The 23,024-nt window shown below is 44.5% G+C and overlaps 1 protein-coding gene, 1 non-coding gene and 1 pseudogene across 2 annotated transcripts; 2 read left to right on the plus strand and 1 right to left on the minus strand.

The window, feature by feature from the left end:
• Nucleotides 1-2,647: 2,647 nt before the first annotated feature.
• Nucleotides 2,648-22,817, plus strand: Bcl7b (BAF chromatin remodeling complex subunit BCL7B). Its single transcript, XM_076840202.2, has 6 exons — nt 2,648-2,860; nt 7,127-7,202; nt 18,202-18,298; nt 20,241-20,411; nt 21,528-21,607; nt 21,832-22,817. Exons 1-6 carry the CDS (start codon nt 2,769-2,771, stop codon nt 21,922-21,924), a joined length of 609 nt encoding a protein of 202 aa, XP_076696317.1. The 5' UTR covers nt 2,648-2,768; the 3' UTR covers nt 21,925-22,817.
• On the plus strand, nt 6,543-6,615 carry Trnav-cac (transfer RNA valine (anticodon CAC)). The gene has a single exon. It is a non-coding gene; the product is annotated as a tRNA-Val (tRNA).
• Nucleotides 16,921-17,346, minus strand: LOC143384999 (large ribosomal subunit protein eL30 pseudogene; annotated as a pseudogene).
• Nucleotides 22,818-23,024: the final 207 nt, after the last annotated feature.

Genomic DNA, 23,024 nt, shown 5'->3' on the forward strand with positions numbered 1-23,024 from the left:
ATGATGGATGAGATCAGGGCCTTCATGATCAAATCACTTTCCCCAAAGCCCCACCTTCTGAACATAGTTGCATTCAAGACTAACATGAGCTTTTGGGGGACAGTGCAGTTGTGAGTCATGGAAGAACCTGAAGTGCAAGGTCTCTGAGGATGGAGCTTGACCAGGTGTTTTCAGACAAGGCCAGTCTCAGCCGTAGCCAGGTGGAGTTGTAGGAGGAAAGGGGAGAGCATCCACGGGAAGAGGACCATAGGGCTACTGTAGGCCATTGTAGCTTTCACTCTTGAGAAGGGAAGCAGTTGCATTGAATGCAGTTTGACCAAGGCAGTCCTCTGGGCTATGAACTCAAAAATGCCTATGGGTAATAGTTTGTAGGTTTCCACTTTGGTTACACAGAGCACAGCACAGAGGAAAGGGTCAAGGGAACCACTGAGGTTGGGCTTTCGAGTATTTAATGAAAATCTGCATGGTGGCAGGCTCTGTTCTCCGTGCTGTTGTGGGAGAGGAGGTAAGAAATGGAGGGCCAAGTCGAGAAATAGGAGGAAGCACGCATGTCCTAAGGACTACAGGGCAGTGGGTAGCCCAGGGAAGGTGATGGGCAAGATGAACTGAAGGAGACATGGAAGTAGGAGGCTAGAGCAGCTGAGGAACAGAAGCTACAGGGGCCTAGGAGTGTGCAGAGCACTTACAGGCCTGGGTTAGATGCCCAGCATTCCCCCCCACCTCATGCCCCCTGCCCCCCTTCCCCCCCTGCACACACACACACCCCTCCTCCCAACAGAAGAGAAACCTCAGGGTGAAGGCTGGCCAGGAGTTGACCAGAGTGAGAGAAGTTGGTGTGACTTCCAGGTGGTGGGCTGTATCTGAACCATGGGGGTTAGGGATGGGACTGAAGACCCAGCAGCTGGTTTGTCTCATGGCACTTGAGTTCCACCATGCATTTCATTTTCCGATTGCTTTCTTTACTACCACCTTGAGGGCAGGGAGTAAGTCTTAGTCATCTTTGCGTCACCCACAGTTTCACTGCTAGAGGGTATATAGCAGGTGCTCCGGCCACATGTGAGTTTGGTTATTTTGGATCAGCTAGGTTTGAAAAACTGATGTGTCACCTCCAATCCTATTGTTTCTAGGTTCATCCTTTCTCTCCATGTGCTAGTTTGGCTCTTTCATTTGTCAGCCAGGCTCTTTCTGACTCAGTCACCAGCAAGAGAACAAATGCTTATCAAGCCATGACATCTGTCAATCAGGAAAGGGTGACAGTCTTACCTAAGGCTTGGTCAAGTTCAGGGATTTCTGTGGAGCAGAGAAAAAGAACTTTATTTAAAGGGCCAGGTGTGCATACCTGTAATCCTAGTGATGTGATGTCAGCTGCTGGGGAAGGAAGATTGAAAGTTCAAGGCCAGACTGGGCAATTTAGCAAGGCCCTTGTCTCAAAGAGTTGGAGATGAAGGTCAATGGTGGAATGCCTCTGGGTTCAATTCCCAGTGCCGGGAAAGGAGCAGAGGTTTCTCTAGAGGTGGGAAAAACAACCACTACAGCCTGCTTCCTGTGTCTCCTGAAACAGCTGCCACTGGACTCTTCACCTACTATAGGCATCAGTACATGCCTGCTTGCCTGCCCACACATGGGCCAGGGCAAAAAGCCAAGACTTGCACTAAAGAGTCATCGTTTACCCACATATTCATTGTGCACCTACAGCGTCTGTGGACGCAGGCTTTACAGTAACAGCATCTACTATTTTCAGAGATAGCTTCAAGATCATTTTCTCTAGATTATGTTATCCTAGTACCTTGTATTTCCCTTAACCAAGCATTTGTCAAAAGGCATTTTATTTTTGTATTTGTAGTTGTTAATGGACCTTTTTTATTCATTTGCAGTGCTGAGAATCGAACCCAGTGCCTCACACATGCTAGGCAAGCCTTCTGCCATTGAGTCACAACCCCAGCCCCTCAAAAGGCATTTTAAATACTAATTTCTGGTCTACATGTTCTATTGAACCAGAAGCTCTTTGAAAACAAAACCACTATGTTCTCAGCATTAGATACAGAGCCTTCCATAAATCAGGCAGCATTTAATCAACAATTGCAGAATTTCATATTTAAGACTGTACTTAAGTACAGTCTTAAGTACGAGCAAGGTAGAACCCTAGGCTATCTGGGAAAGGCTGAAGTTTGAACTGGATGCTGGAAAAAGTTGTGTATTTATCAGATGAAGAGATAAAGAGAATTGCAGGTGGGGAACAGGTGTGTGCAAAGGCTGGAAGCCATGCTGTAGATAGGTGTGAAACTCCCTGTGGTTGGGACACACTCGTGTATCTGGGGAACAAGGGTGCCAGACAGAAGAGGCAAGGCAGATGGTGCAGAGTCTTGGTTCCATCAAGGTCAAAGGGCATTAAATAATAGTTGAAACAGCAAGGCAGGAGGGTGGTGACCTCGAAATACCCTGGGGAGGCTGAGGACCACACCGGCAGTGCCTCGCACCTCGCCCTGTGCATAGCACGTGCACCAGGCTCGAAGTGCACACACGCCCGCGAAGGGGCCCAGGGGACTCCCGGGGCGCTCCAAAGGGACGCCCGGGGCGGGGCGCGCAGGCGCGCTGAGGCCTTAAGCCCCAGGGGGCGGGCGGGTGCGCGCGCTCCCTCGCGCACGCGCGCACGGAGGGGGCGACGGCCGCGGTGACGCTAAGGCGGCGGGCGGGCGGCGGCGCGTGAGGCGCGCGATTCTCCGTGTCTTGGGAGCAGTGTCCTGGCCCCCGCCGTTCCCGCCGCCGCCATGTCGGGCCGGTCGGTCCGGGCCGAGACCCGCAGCCGGGCTAAGGACGACATCAAGAAGGTGATGGCGGCCATCGAGAAAGTGCGGAAATGGTGAGGGGCGGGAGCCAGCGGTTCTGGCGGGGAACTCGGGCCCAGACCCAGAGGAGCGCGGGACTGGCGGGCAGGGTGGGAGCTGAGCGGCCGGAGCTGGGGGAGGGGGGCGTAGGAGAAGGCGGGAGGAGGGTGCGCTGGCGTCGGCGTGAGGTCAGAGGGCGCCTCGGACTCGGCCAATCAGCGGCTTCCTGGCTCGCGGGCCCGCCCACCTGCCGCGGTCGCGGGCGTCGGGAGACGCTTCCGGCTTCCGGACGCGGAGTCCGGTGCTGCAGTGGGGCTTTGTTGCCTGCCTGCCGCTTGTCAGGGGTGGAGAGCCGCGGTGGAATGGCCCGCCGGGCTGCGCGCAGTGCTTGGGAAGCCGCCGGAGATTGCGAAGTTTCGGGGCAGATGGCGCAATCCAGGAGCTGGCGCGGTCCTGAGGTGGAAGCCCTGCGCTCCCGAGACCCGGCTCGGAGTGGCTTGGAAACGGCCCTGACGTCGGCCGAGCGCCCGTCTTGTTATCAGGAGCTTCACCCGTTAGATTTCCAGTTCGAGGCCAGCCTGGGAACTTAGATTCTGCCTCGACAAACAAAAAGTCGCTCGGCGACTGAGCGCCCCTGGGTCCAGGCCCCCACCCTGAAGACAGGGCAGCGTTGGCTTTCTCCCCAGGAGCCTTCCAGCTGCTGAGATTTAGTGCCAATATGAAGCAATTCTTGGCTTCCTTGCCCGGGGCCTGTGGCATACCTGTGATCGCAGCCGCTGGGGAGGCTGGAGGATCCCAAGTTCTAGGTCAGTGTGAGCAGTTTATCGAGACCTTGCCTCAAAATGTCAAAGAGGGGCTAGGGATGCAGCTCAGCGTTCAAGGTTCTGGGTTCAGTCTCTAGTAGAACCGCAGAAATAATTAAGTAATAATAGATCATGGCTTCCCTCTCCACATGGAATCCTCCTAGGTTTTGGTGAAACCTAAGAGCCGCACGATTCTCTTCCTTGCCATTGTTGTTCCAGCGGTCTATGCCATAGGGCTCTCCTCTCCCACCTGGAACTCCACGCCTTCCCTGGTGGATCATCCTGCTGCTCCTCTTGCTCATCGTCCAGTTCGGTCGTGTTTGCTTAATTATATTTTACTCACTTCAAGTACTAGAGCGATTTTTAGAAATCTTTCTAGTCCTAGATGGATACAATCCTGTGTTTTGTTTCTTTTTATGTGGTGCTGAGGATGGAACCCAGGGTTTCACGTGCTAGGCAAGCACTCTGCCGCTGAGCTACAACCCAGTCTGGAGTGATCTTTTTAAAGTGTACTATAGCACCCTTCTGCTTCCAAAGTAATGCTTAGGGGCCTCTTATTTTATGATAAAGACCAAAAAGGTACTGCCTCTTTCCCAGGATGCTGGTACCATACTTCTGTTCCTGGTGCTGGGTATCCTCCTCTCTCCTCCTTGCCTAATTAATTTCTGGCTCTGCTCCAAAGTTTATTTTTCAGGGTCAGCAACCTTCCCCCCCACCACATTTTTTAAAAAATTGGTGCATTTTATATATACATATATATATATATGTATATATATATATATATATATATTTTTTTTTTTTTTTTTTTTTTTTTTGCGGGGGGTACTGGGAGTTGAACTTAGGAACACTCAAATCACTGAGCCACATACCCAGCCCTATTTTTGTATTTTATTTAGATACAGGGTGTCAGTGAGTTGCTTAGTGCCTTGATGTTGTTGACTGTTGCTTTGAACTTGAAATCCTCCTGTCTCAGCCTCCCAAGCTGCTGGGATTACAGGCTTGCACTACCACACCTGGCTGTGGTGATTTTTAACATATAAAAATGGTTATTTAGCCAGGCAGCGTACACTTGCATAGTCCCAGCTACTAGGGAGGCTGAGGCAGGAGGATCTTTTAACCCCAGAGGTTTGGGGCTAGCCTGGGCAACCTAGAAAGACTGCTTCAGAAAAGAAAGGGTCTGTAGGCCATGTGATGCATCCCTGGGCCCTACCACAGGCTCCTGGAGTGGTCTGTTGGGAAACTAACTCCAGTTTACTAAGTCTTCATTTTTCTTTGTTATGTCACAGTCTCAAATTTTTGTGTCATTATTTGCTGAACAGAACAGCAGTTACTGTTTTGGGCTTTTTTGTAACTTCAAATCAGACTTAAAACTTTCAGATGCAGTGGGACAAACCTGTTTCCTTAAGAGGCTGAGGCAGAGAGATCACAAGTTCCAGGCCAGCCTGGGCTTGCAGAAGTAATTCTAGAACAAAGGAGTCCCTTTATTACATTTCCTTTACGCACATGGGTTCACAGTTCTTAAAGTATATTGAAGGCGCGAGTTCAGAACAGTGAATTTAGCTTAATCTGGACTACTTGTGAGGCTTTAAATAATGACCTATGGAGTGATTGTGGGCAAGACAGTCATTCCACTTTATGTCTTTGCTTACTTTGTGGGTATATAGCATCCACCTTATCAGAGAGGCTGAGAGACAGGGTTTTCTATAGAGATTTGATCTTCAAGGTGTATTTCCTCTTTATTTAACTTTTTTTCTTTTCTTTTTTTTTTTTTTGTAGATGGACACAATACTTTTATTTATTTTTACATGCTACTGAGGATTGAACCCAGTGCCTCATATATGCAAGTCTTGCACTCTACCACTGAGCCACGACCCCAGCCCCTAATCTTTTTTTTTTTTTTTTTAAATATTTACTTTTTGGTTGTAGTTGGACACAGTACCTTTATTATATTTATTTATTTTTATGTGGTGCTGAGGATCAAACGCAGGGCCTCACATGTGCTAGGCAAGCACTCTATTGTTGAACCACAATCCCAGCCCTTTATATGGTCTTGACAACCCAGAATGGGAAGGGATCTTCCCGTTTCCACTGTCGTTGCTCCCCCTCACCTCCTATCCTTGAAGCAGGAGTGTCTTGTGATTGTTTATCCCTTGGAGGGACTTCTGAATGGAAGACAGAGAAGAGGAACAGTGTGGGATTAACCTAGAGAGATTTGAAGAGATTATTTCTAAAATTATCAGCCTTCTTTTTAAATTTTTTAAAATATTTTTTAGTTGTAGTTGGACACAATACCTTTATTTCACTTATTTATTTTTGTGTGGTGATGAGGATCAAACCCAGAGTCTTGCACATGCAAGGCAAGCGCTTTACCGCTCAGCCCCAGCCCTAGCCGCAGCCCCTTAAAATTTTTAATTAAAAAAAAATCTGTCCTAGCTACCCACAGTGGCACATGCCTATATTCAGTACACTCAGGAGGTGGAGGCAGGAAGATTGTAAGTTGGAGGCCAACCTCAGCAATTTAGTGAAACCGTGTCTAAAGAAATAAAAAGGGGGCCGGGGTTATGGCTCAGTGGTAGAGTGCTTGCCTAGCATGTGTGAGGTGCTGGGTTAGATCCTCAGCACCACGTTAAAAAAAATAAATAAATAAAGGTATTGTATCCAGCTACAACTAAAAAAAATATTAAAAATAAAAAAGTCCAGGTATGGTGGTGCAGGCATGTAATCCCAGCAGCTCGGGAGACTGAGACAGGAAAATCATGAGTTCAAAGCCAGCATTGGCACCAGTGAGGTGCTAAGCAACTCAGTAGACCTGGTCTCTAAATAAAATACAAAATAGGGCTGGGGATGTGGCTCCGTGGCCAAGTGCTCCTGAGTTCAATCCCCAGTACTCAAAAAAATAAAATGAAATAGGGTTGGGGATATGGCTCAGTTGGTAGAGTGCTTGCCTCACATGCACAAGGCCCTGGGTTCAATCCCTAGCATCACCAAAATATAAAAAGGGCTGAGGATGTAGCTGAGTGGTAAAGTGCCCCCTAGATTCACTCCTCTGTACTGCAATAAATAAATAAATAAATAAATAAATAAAAGTGTGTGGGGGCAGATTTCTTAACCTGATATTTAACCTCTGAAACTGTGTCAGGCTACCTTTAAGCCCTGTCATCCACACTTGGGTAATTGATGATTTCTTATTCCTCAAACACAGCTTTGGTTATAATTTGACAGACAAGAAATTTTTTTTTAAATATTTATTTATTTAGTTAGTTAGTTTTTGGTGGACACAACATCTTTGTTTGTATGTAGTGCTGAGGATCGAACCCCAGGCCGCACGCATGCCAGGTGAGCGCGCTACCGCTTGAGCCACATCCCCAGCCCCAGACAAGAAATTTTGAAAGCATTTCAGAGGGAAGGAATAATCTGCTGAGAAATAAAAAAGCACAAGTTAATGAACAGAAAATCTGTTTATTGTTTTATTAGTTATAAGAAATGTCTTTCTTGTAGGGAGAAAAAATGGGTGACTGTGGGTGACACATCCCTTAGGATATTTAAGTGGGTTCCTGTGACAGACAGCAAGGAGGTAAGTGTGGAAGAAAATCAAAACAACAAAAAAGGTACCCATTCTTTCTTTGATTACATCTTATTTATAAATGAACTTACTTGCACAGAATTGAGTTGAAGATGATACTTCAGGTATTCTTTGTCATTGGTCCATGCAAGGCCACTAGTATTTTCTTCCTTTGTTCACTTCCTATGATCCACTTGCTGATTCCAGGTCTTGACAGACTGTTCCCAGGCCTGCTTCCCATGTTTGTAAGTATAGTTGTATAGACCCACAACTGTGCCGGTGACTTATTTTATTCCTTGTTGTTCGTAGGTGGTTTTGAGCCACAGTGGCATAGCTGTATGGTTGCTGTAAGACCTGACGGCTCACAAAACCTAAAATGTTCATTCTCTGACCCTTGGAGGTTTGGCTCACTGGTAGCGTTCTTAAGGCCGCAGCCTCCTTTCCTAGCATCACAAGAAAACCAAAAAAGTGTACTGACTGATGCTTTTATCTGATTGGCTACTGATTGCAGTGTGTGTATTATATGTATAAATACATACCTTTCTGATTCTGAAAAATGCCTAATTCATCATCCTTCTGTTTATTTGAATACCTGTAAATTATTGAAAAATATATAACATTGTTTACATGTGTATTGTTTTCAAAACGTCCATCTGTTTATATCTTTTTCCTTTTCTTTCATTCAGCTGTGATCTCAAGAACTTGCCACATATCTGTAAATGTGGAGATTCTTGTATTGTGACCTCTTATGTGCAGTGATCACAGCTGCACATTCCCTGCATCACAAACACCCACATTACCTGCAACCTTTTTTTCCCCTAAATGTTTTTTTTTTTTTGAATTTCGAATGTAAAACAGAGAGAAGGGGCTGGGAATGTAGCTCAGTGGGTAGAGTGCTTGTCTGGCCTGCATGAGGTCCTGGGTTCCATCCCCAGCACCGAAAACATACACATACATAGGAAAGTACAGTTGTACAGTCTAATAAATAAATACAAAGCTAATATCCTTGTAAAAACTACCCAGGTCAAAAATAGAGTATTACCTAGGCTGGGTGCACACCTGTAATCCCAGTGGCTTGGGAGGCTGAGGCAGAAGGATCATAAATTCAAAGCCAACCCCAGCAGTTTAGCAAAGCTCTAAGTAACTTAGTGAGATCCTATCTCTAAATAAAAATACAAGAAAGGGCCTGAGGATATGGCTCAGCAGTTAAGCGTTCCTAGGTTCAATCCCTGGTACCAAAATAAATAAATATGTAATGAAAATAATAAGTAATAAAAAGGACTGGGAGTGTTGCTCAACAGTAAAGTGCTCCTTGGTTTAGTTCCAAAAAGGAAAAAAAAGGAGTGGGGATGTAGTTTAGTGGTTCTGTCCCCAGTATTACCCAAAACAAAAGAAAACACTGCCAACTCTTTTTAGCCGCACCTTCCTACCCTCTAGAGGAAATCAGTCTCCTGCTTTGGCTTTTCTTTGCACATTTCTAATCATTTACAAATGTTTTTTCCTTTTTTGGGTGGGGGTGCAGGGGCGAGTTAGTACTGAGAGTTGAACCCAGAGATGCTCTACCCCTGAGCTGTGTCTATCCATTTCTTTTATTCTTTTGATACCTGGGATTGAACCCAGGGGCACTCAACCACTGAGCCACATCCCCAGCCCTATTTTGTATTTTATTTAGAAACAGAGTCTCACTGAGTTGCTTAGTAGCTCACTTTTGCTGAGGCTGGCTTTAAACTCAGGATCCTCTTGTCTCAGCATCCCCAACTGCTGGGATTACAGGCCTGTGCCACTGTACCCAGCTTTTTTTTTTTTTTTTAAGTTGTTATATTTAAGTTGTTGATAGATCTTTATTTTATTTATATGTGGTGCTGAGAATTGAATCCAGTGCCTCACACATGCCAGGTAAGTGCGCTATGCTCAGCCCCAGCCCCCACCCAGCTTTATTTTTTTTAAGGGTAGCCTCATCTCTAACTTGCTTCTGTCTTGGCCTCCTGAGTATCTGGGACTGTGGGCATGTGCTGCACCTAGTGGAAGTGATCAATTTAAATATGGACAAAATAATTGATCTTTGTAATTGATACTTTTAAATTAAATCTTAACAAATCTTTGCTACCTCTGAGGCCACAGAGATATTCTTCCTTATAATCTTCTGTAAGTTAATTGTTTTGTTCCTATTTATGACACATCCAGAACTGATGTTTACGCTTGTGTGGAGGAGAGGCTCCATAGAGGCTTGATATCACTTTTCCATGTGGATACACTTTTCCCCATTTAATAGGAGGAGGTGCTGTTTCCCTTGTATCCCCCATCCCCAGGCATATTTAGAATGTGGCCAAGCCCTCTGCTCAATTCTGAAAGTCCTGTAGAGTGAAGCATTAACCACCCTCTGAGATGCCAGCAGTGCCCTCTGAGGACTGTTGATCAGGGTTTCAGGTGTACTAGTGTGCTGGTGTTGGTGTGTTTGAAAATCTGTTAGATAATTTATTTTGCCTTTTTCACTCTGTATCCGTCTTTTTCATTTTTTTCCCACAATACACTCTCTCGCTTCTAAAATCTTTTTTTTAAATATTTTTTTTAGAGAGAAAGAGAATTTTTTAATTTTTTTTTTTTTTTTTTTTTTTTTTTTTTTTCAGTTTTCAGTGGACACAACATCTTTGTTTGTATGTGGTGCTGAGGATCGAACCTGGACCGCATGCATGCCAGGCGAGTGCGCTACCGCTTGAGCCACATCCCCAGCCTTCTAAAATCTTTTAACAATTAGTTTTTGTTAGTAATTTCTTTGGTTTGTTTTCTATTTTATTAGTTTTTGTCATTGTTGTTATTTTCTTTTTTGTTTTATTGGGTTTACTCTTTTGTTCTTTTTCTTGCCTATTTTATTGAGTATATAACTCCTTTTAAGTAGCTTTTTTTGTTGTTTTGTTTTGGTTTGTTTTTTTTTGTACATTTCACCCCAGCCCTTTTTTATTTTTTATTTTGAGACAGGATCTCACCAAGTTGCTAAGGCTTGTGGTCATCTGCCTCAGTAGCTGGGATTATGGGTATGTGCCCCTGTGCCCAGCTTCATTGCTTTAAAAGAAGAAAATACGGCTGGGGTTGTGACTCAGTGGTAGAGCACTTGCCTAGCACTTGTGAGGCTCTGGGTTCGAGCCTCAGCACCACGTAAAAATAAATACCATTGAGTCTATCTACAACTAAAAAAAAATTTAATAAAAAATATACAATCAGATTGAGATGCAAAAATTCATTGTATTTCTGTAATTTCTTAGCTATGTGTAGTGAAATTGAAATAAAAAGTTCCAATAATATCAAATATTATGAAAAACTTAGGAATGAATTTGAAAAAAGGATCCTACAGCCAGCCCTGTGCAGCAAAGAGTACAAAACCTTGCTGAGAGAAGTTAATGGAGATGTGGGTCTGTACTGTGTTCATAGGTCAGATCCTTTCCTCCACGTTCTTAAAATGTCAGTCTTTCCCCTGATTTAACTTAACCAAGTCTAAATTCTTCGTCTTTTGAAGCTTATAAGAAATCTGGTTGTAAAATTTGTGTTTAACTACAAAGGATTTTCAATAGCCAAAATAACTTAAACAGCAAATTTGGCAAGGTCATACAACCTAACTCTAAGACTTAATACAAAGCTACAATTATAGGGTGGTGTGGTATTGGCAAAAAGGTAGACGCAGGTCTATAGAATTTTAAGAATCTAGAAATAGACTCTAGAAATTATATTGTACCTGATCACTTTATTTTTGAAAAAAGGTAAAGAGGAAGTTCAGTGTGGGAGGCATACTTTTTCAACATGTTGTCTGGTACAGTTGGATATGTTTTTAAAATATTGCCTTTCCTCATACCATATATCAGAATTAACTCATGATGGATCCTAGGCCTAAATGTAAAAGCTAAAACTGTAAGACTCCTAGAAGAAAAGAGGAAATCATCTTAACTGCCATTGCATTTGATAGAGATTTCTTACCTGACACAAAAAGTATGAACTATAAATGGTCAATCCATTGTACTTCATCAAAACTAAGCCACTTTGCTTTTTAAAAGTTAAAAAACAAAAACATGGGCTGGGATCATGGCTCAGTAGAGCACTTGCCTTATACAGTGGGTTCAGCTTTCAGCACCGCATATAAATAAATGAATAAAATAAAGGTCCATTAACAAATAAAAAAAATTGAAAAAAACCCTAAACATTCCACTTCTTTACTTGTTTCCCACAAAATTTGACGGATATGCATATCAAAATGGCATTGACAGGGTCATTCAGTGGTTTTTCCTAAGTCCCGTTTTATTGTTAGAGACAGATCTTGCTGGATTGTCCAGCTTCATTTCTCTCTTGCTGACCAAAGTGACACACACCTGCAATCTCAGGAACCCTGGTGGGAGGCTGAGGCAGGAGGATTGCAATTCAAGGTTACTGTCAGCAATTTAGTAAGACCATATCTCAAAGGATAAAAATATTCTGGGGATATAGCTCACTGATGAAGTGCCCCTGGGTTTAATCCCCAGTACCAAAAAAGAAAAAAAGAGTAGTAGGGTCTCACTAAAATTCTGAGGCTGATCTGGAACTTGCCATCCACCTGCCTCTTCCTCTGGAGTCACTGGAATTACAGGTACGTGCCACCGCGCCTATTTCTTAACCTCTCTCTCTCCTGTTTCATCTCTTGTCTTTTCCTAACACATTCTGAGTTTCTGTGGAGCCAGTTTTCACTCATTAGGCTTTTCTCCAGTTGTATCTATTTCTTTCTTTTTTTTCCTTTTTTTTTTTAGTTGTAGTTGGACACAACACCTTTATTTTATTTATTTATTTTTATGTGGTGCTGAGGTTCGAACGCAGGGCCTCGCGTGGGCTAGGTAAGTGCTCTACAGCTCAGCCCCAGCCCCAGTTGTATCTATTTCTGCTTACACTCACTTTATTTTTGACAATTACATTCTTTTTAAATTTTTTTTCTTTTTCCATTTTTTTTTTTTGGCAGGGGGATGGTACCAGGGATTGGACTCCAGGGCACTCAACCACTGAGCCACATCCCCAGCCCTATTTTGTATTTTATTTAGAGACGGTCTCACTGAGTTGCTTAGCACCCTGCTGTTGTTGAGATTGGCTTCTAACTCAGGATCCTCCTGTGGCAGCCTCCCTAGCCTCTGGAATTACAGAAGTGCTGACGATTACACTCTTTACTGCCAGATTTCCTGTTTGCTGTGTCACCCTTACCTTCCCCAGACGATTTACTGTTTAACTTGGTCCTTCTGCCCCATTAGTCTGCTTAGGCTCTAGGCTATGATTTGTTCTTTTATGGCTTCATGGTCCTCCAGTTCCTGGAGTATTTTGGGGGACTGGTACTGGTTATTGAACTCAGGGGCACTTGACCACTGAGCCATGTGCCTAGCCCTTTTTTATATTTTATTAGAGACGTTCTCACTGAGTTGCTTGGGGCCTCTCTAAATTGCTGAGGCTGGCTTTCAACTCTCGATTCTCCTGCCTCAGCCTCCTGAGCTGCTGGGATTACAGGTGTGGGCCACCAGGCCCGACCATGCCTAGAATTTTTGCTGTGCACTTACTTACTTTTTGTTGCCCTGGGACTCTCTCCGCTGCTCTAAGGAGTAAAATGTGATTGTGGAAGGATGGAAATCTAGGCCTAGTTCCCCTCCTCTAAGTGAACATAGGGGAGGGGGCTTGCCTCAGGCCAGCCTTCTCCCTTGCCCTCTGCCATCTTCTGCCCAGGATCCTCCAGTATCAGTCCTAGGTGCTCTCCAGGAAGGTCCAAGGCCACACCCAGCCTTGATTGCAATGACATTCTTACCCCTAAGGCCAAAGTTCGGAGACCTCGGGCAGTGATGCAGGTGGGGGCCAACTCCCCCTTGTTCCTCTCACAGACTCTGCCACCTGGTCCCTCTTGGCAGCCCAGCTCAGTGGGTCCACCCCTTGGTGAGTGCAGAGCTGAGCATCACAGCCAGCAGGAGAGAGAGGAGAGGTTGATCTCTTGCAACAAGGCAAGGAAAGAGATGCACAGAATTCCCAAAGCTGAGCAAACAAAGCAAGGAGCTTTTACTGGGGAAACACGTATCTGCTCCTGTAGGAAATCTTTGTTGTCAGTTGTTGCAGGCGGTGGGGGTGGGGCTTGTTCTTGAGCTTGTGCACTTGGACATCGCGCTTCTCCGTACATCACATGTTCAAAAAATGGTAGATGGGAATTTCTTTGGGTAGATAATATAGGCTTATAATAAGCAGAGTTTACTCTAGGTCACCCAAAAGGGGGTGATTGCAGTTTGAGCTGGTTCCATTGTAAGTTTCTATAGAGAGCCTTAAGTGAAACAAAAACAACTTTAGATGTGCCAAAATAGTCATTTAAAGGGACCACAGCTTCTTCCTGAAGGCTTAGGTGGTTGTGCCTGATAGTACATTCTCACAGTGCTTATGCTGGTTGTTAAGCTGGGCTCTGGGGTTCAGCAACTGGTCTTCCCTCCTGTGGTCCATGGTGGTGTGCCATCTCCTGGCATTGACCTATTAGATTAGGGAAAATAGGAGGGATGATGATCACGTTGGTCAAGGAAAAAAAATGTGAAGGAGACCAAGCAGTGGGCCTCTGCTGAAGGAGAGTCAGTTGGTATAAACTCCTAGAGGTCAAGTTAGCTGCATATATTTATGTTTACAAGCTTTCAAACTTGCAAGATATTTATCCCTTTGATCCATAAGTTTTTTTAAGTATTTTTTTTATTATTAGTTGTTCAAAACTTTACATAGCTCTTGACATATCATATGTCATACATTTGATTCAAGTGGGTTATGAACCCCCATTTTTACCCTGTATACAGATTGCCAAATCACATAGGTTACACATCCACGTTTTTACATACTGTCATACTAGTGTCTATTGTATTCTGTTGCCTTTCCTATTCTCTACTATCCCCCCTCCCTTCCCCTCCCCTCCCATCTTCTCTTTCTACCCCATCTACTGTAATTCATTTCTTTCTCTTGTTTTTTTTTTTCCCTTTCCCCTCACTTCCTCTTATATGTAATTTTGTATAACAGTGAGGGTCTCCTTCCATTTCTACGCAATTTACCTTCTCTCCCTTTTCTTCCCACCTCTCGTCCCTGTTTAATGTTAATCTTCTTCTCATGCTCTTCCTCCCTGCTCTGTTTTTAGTTGCTCTCCTTATATCAAAGAAGACATTTGGCATTTGTTTTTTAGGAATTGGCTAGCTTCACTTAGCATAATCTGCTCTAATGCCATCCATTTCCCTGCAAATGCCATGATTTTGTCATTTTTTAGTGCTGAGTAATACTCCATTGTGTATAAATGCCACATTTTTTTAATCCATTCATCTATTGAAGGGCATCTAGATTGGTTCCACAGTCTAGCTATTGTGAATTGTGCTGCTATGAACATCGATGTAGCCGTATCCCTATAGTACGCTCTTAAGGTCTTTAGGGAATAGTCCGAGAAGGGGAATAGCTGGGTCAAATGGTGGTTCCATTCCCAGCTTTCCCAGGAATCTAAATACTGCTTTCCAAATTGGCCACACCAATTTGCAGTCCCACCAGCAATGTACAAGTGTACCCTTTTCCCCACATCCTCGCCAGCACTTGTTGTTGTTTGACTTCATAATGGCTGCCAATCTTACTGGAGTGAGATGGAATCTTAGGGGGTGGTTTTGATTTGCATTTCTCTGACTGCTAGAGATGGTGAGCATTTTTTCATGTACTTGTTGATTGTTTGTATGTCCTCCTCTGAGAAGTGTCTGTTCAGGTCCTTGGCCCATTTATTGATTGGGTTTTTTGTTTTCTTATTGTTTAATTTTTTGAGTTCTTTGTATACTCTGGATATTAGGACTCTATCTGAAGTATGAGGGGTAAAAATTTGTTCCCAGGATGTAAGCTCCCTATTTACCTCTCTTATTGTTTCTCTTGCTGAGAAAAAACTTTTTAGTTTGAGTTAGTCCCATTTGTTGATTCTTGTTTTTAACTCTTGTGCTATGGGTGTCCTATTAAAGAATTTGGAGCCTGACCCCACAGTATGTAGATTGGAGCCAACTTTTTCTTCTATCAGATGCAGAGTCTCTGTTTTGATATCAAGCTCCTTGATCCATTTTGAGTTAACTTTTGTGCATGGCAAGAGAAAGGGATTCAGATTCATTTTGTTGCATATGGATTTCCAGTTTTCCCAGCACCATTTGTTGAAGATGCTATCCTTCCTCCATTGCATGCTTTTAGCCCCTTTGTCAAATATAAGATAGTTGTAATTTTGTGGATTGGTCTCTGTGTCCTCTATTCTGTACCATTGGTCCACCCGTCTGTTTTGGTACCAGTACCATGCTGTTTTTGTTACTATTGCTCTGTAGTATAGTTTGAAGTCTGGTATCACTATACCGCCTGATTCACTCTTCCTACTTAGAATTGCTTTTGTTATTCTGGGTCTTTTATTTTTCCATATGAATTTCATGATTGCTTTATCTATTTCTACAAGAAATGCTGTTGGGATTTTGATTGGCATTGCATTAAACCTATAGAGAACTTTTGGTAATATCGCCATTTTGATGATGTTAGTTCTGCGTATCTATGAACAGAGTATATTTTTCCATCTTATAAGATCTTCTATTTCTCTCTTTAGGGTTCTGTAGTTTTCATTGTATAAATCTTTCACCTCTTTTGTTAGGTTGATTCCCAAGTATTTTATTTCTTTTAAGGATATTGTGAATGGGGTGGTTTTCCTCATTTCCATTTCAGAAGATTTGCCGCTGATATACAGTCGCCTTTGATTTATGCGTGTTGATTATATCCTGCCACTTTGCTGAATTCATTTATTAGCTCTAGTAGTTTCTTTGTAGACCCTTTTCGGGGGTCTGCTAGGTATAGAATCATGTCGTCCACAAATAGTGATAATTTAAGTTCTTCTTTTCCTATTTTTATGCCTTTCTTTCGTCTGTCTAATTGCTCTGGCCAGTGTTTCAAAAACTATGTTGAACAGAAGTGGTGAGAGAGGGCATCCCTGTCTTGTTCCAGATTTTAGAGGGAATGCCTTCAATTTTTCTCTGTTCAGAATGATGCTAGCCTGAGGCTTTGCATAGATAGCTTTTACAATATTGAGGTATGTTCCTGTTATCTCTAGTTTTTCTAGTGTTTTGAACATAAAGGTATGTTGAACTTTGTCGAATGCTTTTTCTGCATCTATCAAGATGATCATATGGTTCTTATCTTTTTTTTTTTAAAGAGAGAGAGAGAGAGAGAATTTTAATATTTATTTATTTTTCTGGTGGACACAACATCTTTGTTTGTATGTAGTGCTCAGGATCGAACCCAGACCTCACGCATACCAGGCAATCGCGCTACCGCTTGAGCCACATCCCTAGCCCTTGATTCTTATCTTTAAGTCTATTGATGTGGTGAATAACATTTATTGATTTTCGTGTATTGAACCAGCCTTGCATCCCAGGAATGAATCCTACTTGATCATGATGCACGATCTTTTTCATGTTTCTGTATCCGATTTGCCAGAATTTTATTGAGGATTTTTGCATCTATGTTCATTAGAGATATTGGTCTGTAGTTTTCTTTCTTTGAAGTGTCTTTGTCTGGTTTAGGAATCAGGGTGATGTTGGCCTTATAGAATGAATTTGGAAGTTCTCCCTCTTTTTCTATTTCCTGAAATAGCTTGAAAAGTATTGGTATTAGTTCTTCTTTAAAGGTTTTGTAAAACTCTGCTGAATACCCATTTGGTCCTGGGCTTTTCTTTTTTTTTTTTTTTTTTTTCAAAACACACTCTGCCAAGTTTTATTAAAGAAAAATTTTACACGTTTTACTTTTCACCAGTCTGTTCTGGCATGCTTCTAATGATATCAGAATCACCTGGATCAATGATAGACAGTGTGCATACTCTGTAGTATTTTCCACATGCTGTGCCCAGTTCAATATTATTGCCACTGTAGTGATGGACACCAGTTTTGGCCAACATGGCATAGTACTCTATTTCAGATTTCCTTAAAGCTGGACAGTTGTTGGCAAGGATGACCAATTTCGCTTTGCCCTATCTGATCATCTTCAGAGTTTGCTTGTACCCCAGTACATACTTTCCACTTTTCATAACAAGCTGAAGCCAAGAGTTGATCAACTCCAGGGACTTTTTCGTCTTTTTTGCGACCACCATCTCCTGCCTTAGATGTGGGACGGCCCCCAACCTAGAGCAGCCGTCAAGATGGCCGGAGAGCTAGAAAGGCCAGTCCTGGGCTTTTCTTAGTTGGTAGTCTTTTGATGGCTTCTTCTATTTCCTCAATTGATATTGGTCTGTTTAGGTTGATTATCCTCCTGACTCAATCTGGGCAGATCATATGTCTTTAAGAAATTTATTGATGCCTTCACTATCTTCTATTTTATTGGAGTATAAGGATTCAAAATAATTTCTAATTATCTTCTGTATTTCTGTAGTGTCTGTTGTGATACTGCCTTTTTCATCCCGTATGCTAGTAATTTGAGTTCTCTCTTTTCTTCTCTTCGTTAGCATTGCTAAGGATCTGTCAATCTTATTTATTTTTTCAAAGAACCAACTTTTAGTTTTGTCAATTTTTTCAATTGTTTCTTTTGTTTCAATTTCATTGATTTCAGCTCTGATTTTAATTATTTCTTGCCTTCTACTACTTTTGCTGTTGTTTTGTTCTTCTTTTTCTAGGGTTTTGAGTTGAAGTATGAGATCATTTATTTGTTGGTTTTTTTCTTTTTTTTAAGGAATGAACTCCAAGCAATGAATTTTCCTCTTAGAACTGCTTTCATTGTGTCCCATAGATTCCAATATGTTGTGTCTGTGTTTTCATTTATCTCTAAGAATTTTTTAATTTCCTCCTTGATGTCTTCTGTAACCCATTGATCATTCAGTAACATAACTTCCGTTATCTCAGCCTCTTTCGTTCTCGCCCACCCGGTTATTCCTCTTCAGTCCTAATCCTGACCTCTGGGGACTCCCAGATAGCACCTTTGTCCTCTCCACAGGTCTCTGGTTTAGCTCCTTCATATTTTTCTTTTGTAGAAAGAAAAGTCAAAGTCGAACAGTTCAACAGCTCGGGAACCTAATGGTTTTCCCTCTGATGCCTCAGCCAACTCCTCTCTCCTCCTTGAGTTCCAAGGTGAGTTGCCTCTGTGTGTCTTCTTTGCAGGAAATAAAGATCCGAGGTGAGCTCACAGGAGTAAGAGGAGGAGCTCTGAGAAGAGCAGTGCTGGGGTTTGCCTGGGTCTTCCTTGAGATCACACCTAGCCCTGCAGGGCAGAGGTGGGCAGCTGCCACATGAGAGCCAAGGTTAGGGGTCTAAAGCTACATGACTAGTAGCTGACAGACTCCCGTCAGGGCCTGTTTTTCTGGGTCAGTGTATTTTTTTAAAGAATTAGAATTTTCTTTCTTTCTTTCTTTCTTTTTTCTTTTTTTTTTACTTTTTGGAAGCTATATCCCTAGCCCCAGGGCGTGTGTTTTACTGTGGTGCCTTAGCATAGATCACCAAAGCCAGCCCTGCCCGGGCTGACCTGCAGCCATGTCCTCACCTTCTCATCCCTTGACAGTCATTGTTGACATAACCCTTTCACTTCAGTTTCTCATCTTTTATCCTTCTATCAGCCTGTGATCTAGACCAGACACTTGTTATCATCCCTATTTAAGGAAACTGATGCTCAGAGAAGAGAGCCTGTTGACTCTCATGGGGACAGAGCTTCAGTCTTTTTATGATAAACACCACTTCTGTTTTAGCATGAGACATAGCGGTCTCTATAGGTATGAAGATGAGGGTGGGCTTAGGACTTTGCCTTCAAAACTAGACCTGGCACCAGCCCAGCCTGCAGTTTCCCCTCCCACCCTCCCTCACCTGACCAAAGTCAGAGTAAACAAGGAGGAGAATGCAGGCAAGGGGCCTTCAGCTCTGGGTGGAGTTCAGTAACTGTGAAGCCTTGGGAGACACAGGGGTTCCATTCCTTGGTCTGGCCATCTCTGTGGGCTGCAGGGTGCACAGGGACCAACAGCAGCATTGAAAGAGGGTGGGGATTTCCCCTGAGGGAGCCAGGGAGCCAGGGAGAGGAAGGCACGGTACACACAGCACCTGGCACAGGTGCCATGAGCGGAACCCGCTCGTAGGTCAGCAGTAGCTAGGTGGAGCCAAGGGTGGGAGTGGAGGAAGAACAGGCCTCAAGGCCAGAGAGCAGAAAGGACTTTGGAGTTGGGATAGGACTGTCTTACATCTGCTCTAAGAAGCAGTGGAGCAGTGGAGCGTGAAATCATTCTTTAGGCAGCTGGGACCCATCCAAGGATTTGGAAAGATCACACAGACAGTGGTGTGACTGTGTGAGACCAACGGCGGGACAGGTAGGTGGCTGTCACAGAAAGCCATGCCAGAGTTATTGAGCCCTGAAAAGAGCAGCAGAAAAGGAAGGAGCAAGCACAGGTGACCTCTGAGAGGAGATGACATCTGGTTTGGTGACTAGCTGCAGGAGGGGCGGGGAGGGGAGCTGTGGACACCCAGGGTTTTAAATTAGATGGTGGTTCACAGTGTTCAGACAGAGCTCCCCGGTAGTGGCTCCACATCCCTGGGGCAACCAGGTAGCTGAAGGGCCTGAATGACCACCTCCAGATGCCACCCAAGAGTGCCAGACAAGATTGTATCATTTTCTGTGTAGTGTGAAAAATTGGGAAGCACTGACCACTGGTGCAGCTCTGCCCTCTGTTCTTTGTCAGTGAGAAAACGCCAGGTCCAAGTTGTAAGTGGTATCAGTAAGGAAGCCAGCCATTAAATGAGCATAACTTGACCTTCCCAAAGTGTAAATCCTTCTTCAAGTTAAAGATTTTTGCTGCATCTGATGCTTATGATAATAGGTTATGAAACAGAAAACATGTTAATCAACAGCAGATAATTTGCTGTGCATAGAAACCCACGTGGGTCCACCTTTTCAGGGGGTGTCTTCAGCAGTGCTCATTGTACCCATGGTGTCTGTGGCTGCTTATGGAGATGCCAGGTCCTAAGCTCCTTACTGAGCTCCTCTTGAGGAAAATGCCCACCCCAGTTGTTGCTTTTGCTGTTTGATTTTCAGATGAAAACAGCAACCAGAGTTCTGTGTCTGACGTCTGTCAGCTCAAGGTGGACAGCAGCACTAGCTCGAGCCCAAGTCCCCAGCAGAGTGAGTCCCTGAGTCCAGCACACACCTCCGACTTCCGCACTGATGACTCCCAGCCCCCTACTCTGGGCCAGGAGATCCTCGAGGGTGAGTTGGGGTGACCCAGGATGAGCATCAGGGAGGGTCTTTACCTCTGGACTTGACATTTCTCTTCTTTGGATTAGAGGTTAAAGAAACCCAGTGCAGGGTACACACCTGTAATCCAGCCACTCAAGAGACTGAGGCAGGAGGATTGAAAATTTCAATGCCTGGTACTGTTGGGGGGAAAAAAAAATAGGGCTGGGGATGTGGCTCAGTGGTTGAGTGCCCCTGAGTTCAATCCCTGGTACAAAAAAAAAAAAAAAAAAAAAAAAAACAAGAGTGTGAAACTAAGAGCCTGGCAGCATCTAGCTATTTGGTAACCACTCAGGATATTTTGAGGAATGACTGTATTTTATCCCTTCACAAACTGAAGAGAATAGGAAGTACAGTTGCATGCTGGGCTCTGTGTAATGGGCTTTTGGCATTTGATTCCTGGCATGATCCTCTCAAAAACCTTACAAGATAGCAGCTACTGTCTCCATTTCACAGTTGAGGAAGGTGGAGACTTAGAAAGGTTAAATCTGTGTCCAGGAGCATAGAGCTGGTAACTGGAGGACCTGGATGTAGGTTTAGGTCCTTCCAATGTCAGAGTTCCTTTTCTTTGCCCTGTGTCGTGCTAAGAAGATGCAAGCACCTGTGCATGTCTTTGGCCCCCATCAGCTTCTGCTGTTCTGTCACCCCTTAACATCAGGCCTCAGAATGGAGTTTCTCCCTCTGTGAAAAGTGCCAAGTGCAGCTAAGACTCAATTGTACTTCTTCCTGCCTTGTACCTCCTGTCTGACCCCAAGGCAGCTCTCATAAGACCAGGAGGCTGAGTTAGGATTGTGACGTTGCAGCTGGCAAGTGGCAGGATGAGCTACTGTGTGGGTTGCAGGTGTCCAAGGGGGGACCAGGCTCCCCAGCCAGCACTGGTGGTGGCCCTCTGTGACATAGCCATACTTTACTACCCTCAGTGGCTGCCCCCTCCCCCCAGACCTGGCCCAGTGAGACCTTGCACATTTGCTTCCTGGCTGGTGTTCTTCCCCCCTCTCTACCTATATCATAGGAAATCTCCTGCCAGCTTGAGGCTGAGATGCCCCCTTGAGCTCTGCTGCCCTCGGGCTGACCTTGCTGTTCTTTCAGAGCCCTCCCTGCCTGCCTCTGAAGTTGCTGATGAACCTCCCACCCTCACGAAGGAAGAGCCAGTCCCACTAGAGACACAGGTGAGGTGTCCCTTTGGCTTTTCACATTTCTAAGGGAAAAAATAAAGACAGCCGACCAGCGGCTGGGTTGCTAGCTTGGCACATGTTATGGAAGGGGCAAAGGCAGGGCAAGAGGCGAGTCGTCTGCCAGGAGGTCAAGGTGAGTGTTGGGGTTGTAATACAGGTTTATGGGCAGGTTTGATGAGAGGGATGGCCCTGTCACTTGGTATTCTTGCTGCTCCTAGATTGCAGAGGAAGAGGAAGACTCAGGTGCCCCGCCCCTGAAACGCTTCTGTGTGGACCAACCCCCAGTGCCGCAGACAGCATCCGAAAGCTAGCACTGTCCCAGAGCCCTCGCCTCCTGGCCCCTGCCTCTATTTATTGCATTCTGGTTCTGGCCATGCCGTGTTGCTGGGGTAAGGGCAAGCACCGGGGTCCAGAGTCTGCACTTGGGAGCCTTCTGGGCTGGACTTGGGGTTGGAGCATCATCTTCCTGTCCCTGGCACCTATGTCTGTTTGCTCTGAGAAGAGGAGCACTCATGTCGTTTTGCACCCCAAGTAAGCTGGAGCATCAGCCATCCCAAGGTTCATCTGTCACCTCCAGGAAGCATTCTCTGCTCCAGAACCTCTGGACTGAGCTGTTGCACTTCTTTGAAGAGAAAGAGATGTGGAAGGCACCCTCTGGAGAGGAGAGTGCCTAAGGTTACTTGAACTTGAATGGAGACTGTAGATTCATGGACTTTCCCACAGGGCTAGGGCCCTGTAGGCTGCTGTTCTGTTAGAGAAGGACTGGGTAGAGACACGGGAGGGCAGGAAGGAAGGGCAGAAAGTCCATATACATTTCCTGCCTCTCCTGGGCTCTCTAGCTGCTGACAGTCCTGTGCCCCTCTGGAACTGCCCTGTTCCCCCAACATACACACATGCGCACACCAACGCACACATGCACACAGCTTTCTCTGTACCTGTCCATTTCGTTCCAGCTTCCCCTGCCTCCTGCCACACTTTACCTAGCAGGGATCTGAGGTCTGACAGCAGTACCCACACCCACAGTACTTCAGCTCACACTTTCTAGGAAGTCCCCTTTTCTTTGAAATCTGCATGTTTAATTGAACTTTGTGATTTTATTTTTTGTTTCAAAAAAGTTTAAGAAAATGAAAATGGGCAACAGCAAGTGAAGACATATTTTAGCACTGAATAGAATATTTTTAAAATTAAACTATTTGAAATACGTCTTGTTTGAATCTGTGCTCGTTCTTGTAGGTTGTGGGGGCAGGGCTGGTAGCATGGCAGCCAGGTGCTGAGCTAGCCCTATTGGTGTCTTGCTTCCAGGGTGCACTTTCTGAGAGAATCATCAGAGTTGGCATGGAGTGGCAATTGTACCTTTTTCCCTGTGCACAGGGAATACAACTAGTGGGCATGTTTTCCACAGCCACATGTA

Source organism: Callospermophilus lateralis, chromosome 19 (genome assembly GCF_048772815.1).
Source record: "Callospermophilus lateralis isolate mCalLat2 chromosome 19, mCalLat2.hap1, whole genome shotgun sequence".
NCBI classification, from domain to species: Eukaryota; Metazoa; Chordata; class Mammalia; order Rodentia; family Sciuridae; genus Callospermophilus; species Callospermophilus lateralis.

What these genes read in the sequence shown, in the direction of transcription:
- Bcl7b (XM_076840202.2), top strand. Translation starts at nt 2,769, where the DNA reads ATGTCGGGCCGGTCGGTCCGGGCCGAGACCCGCAGCCGGGCTAAGGAC. An exon ending in ATCGAGAAAGTGCGGAAATG is followed by an intron (nt 2,861 to 7,126) that starts GTGAGGGGCGGG and finishes TCTTTCTTGTAG; the next exon opens with GGAGAAAAAATGGGTGACTG. An exon ending in GGGCCAGGAGATCCTCGAGG is followed by an intron (nt 20,412 to 21,527) that starts GTGAGTTGGGGT and finishes CTGTTCTTTCAG; the next exon opens with AGCCCTCCCTGCCTGCCTCT.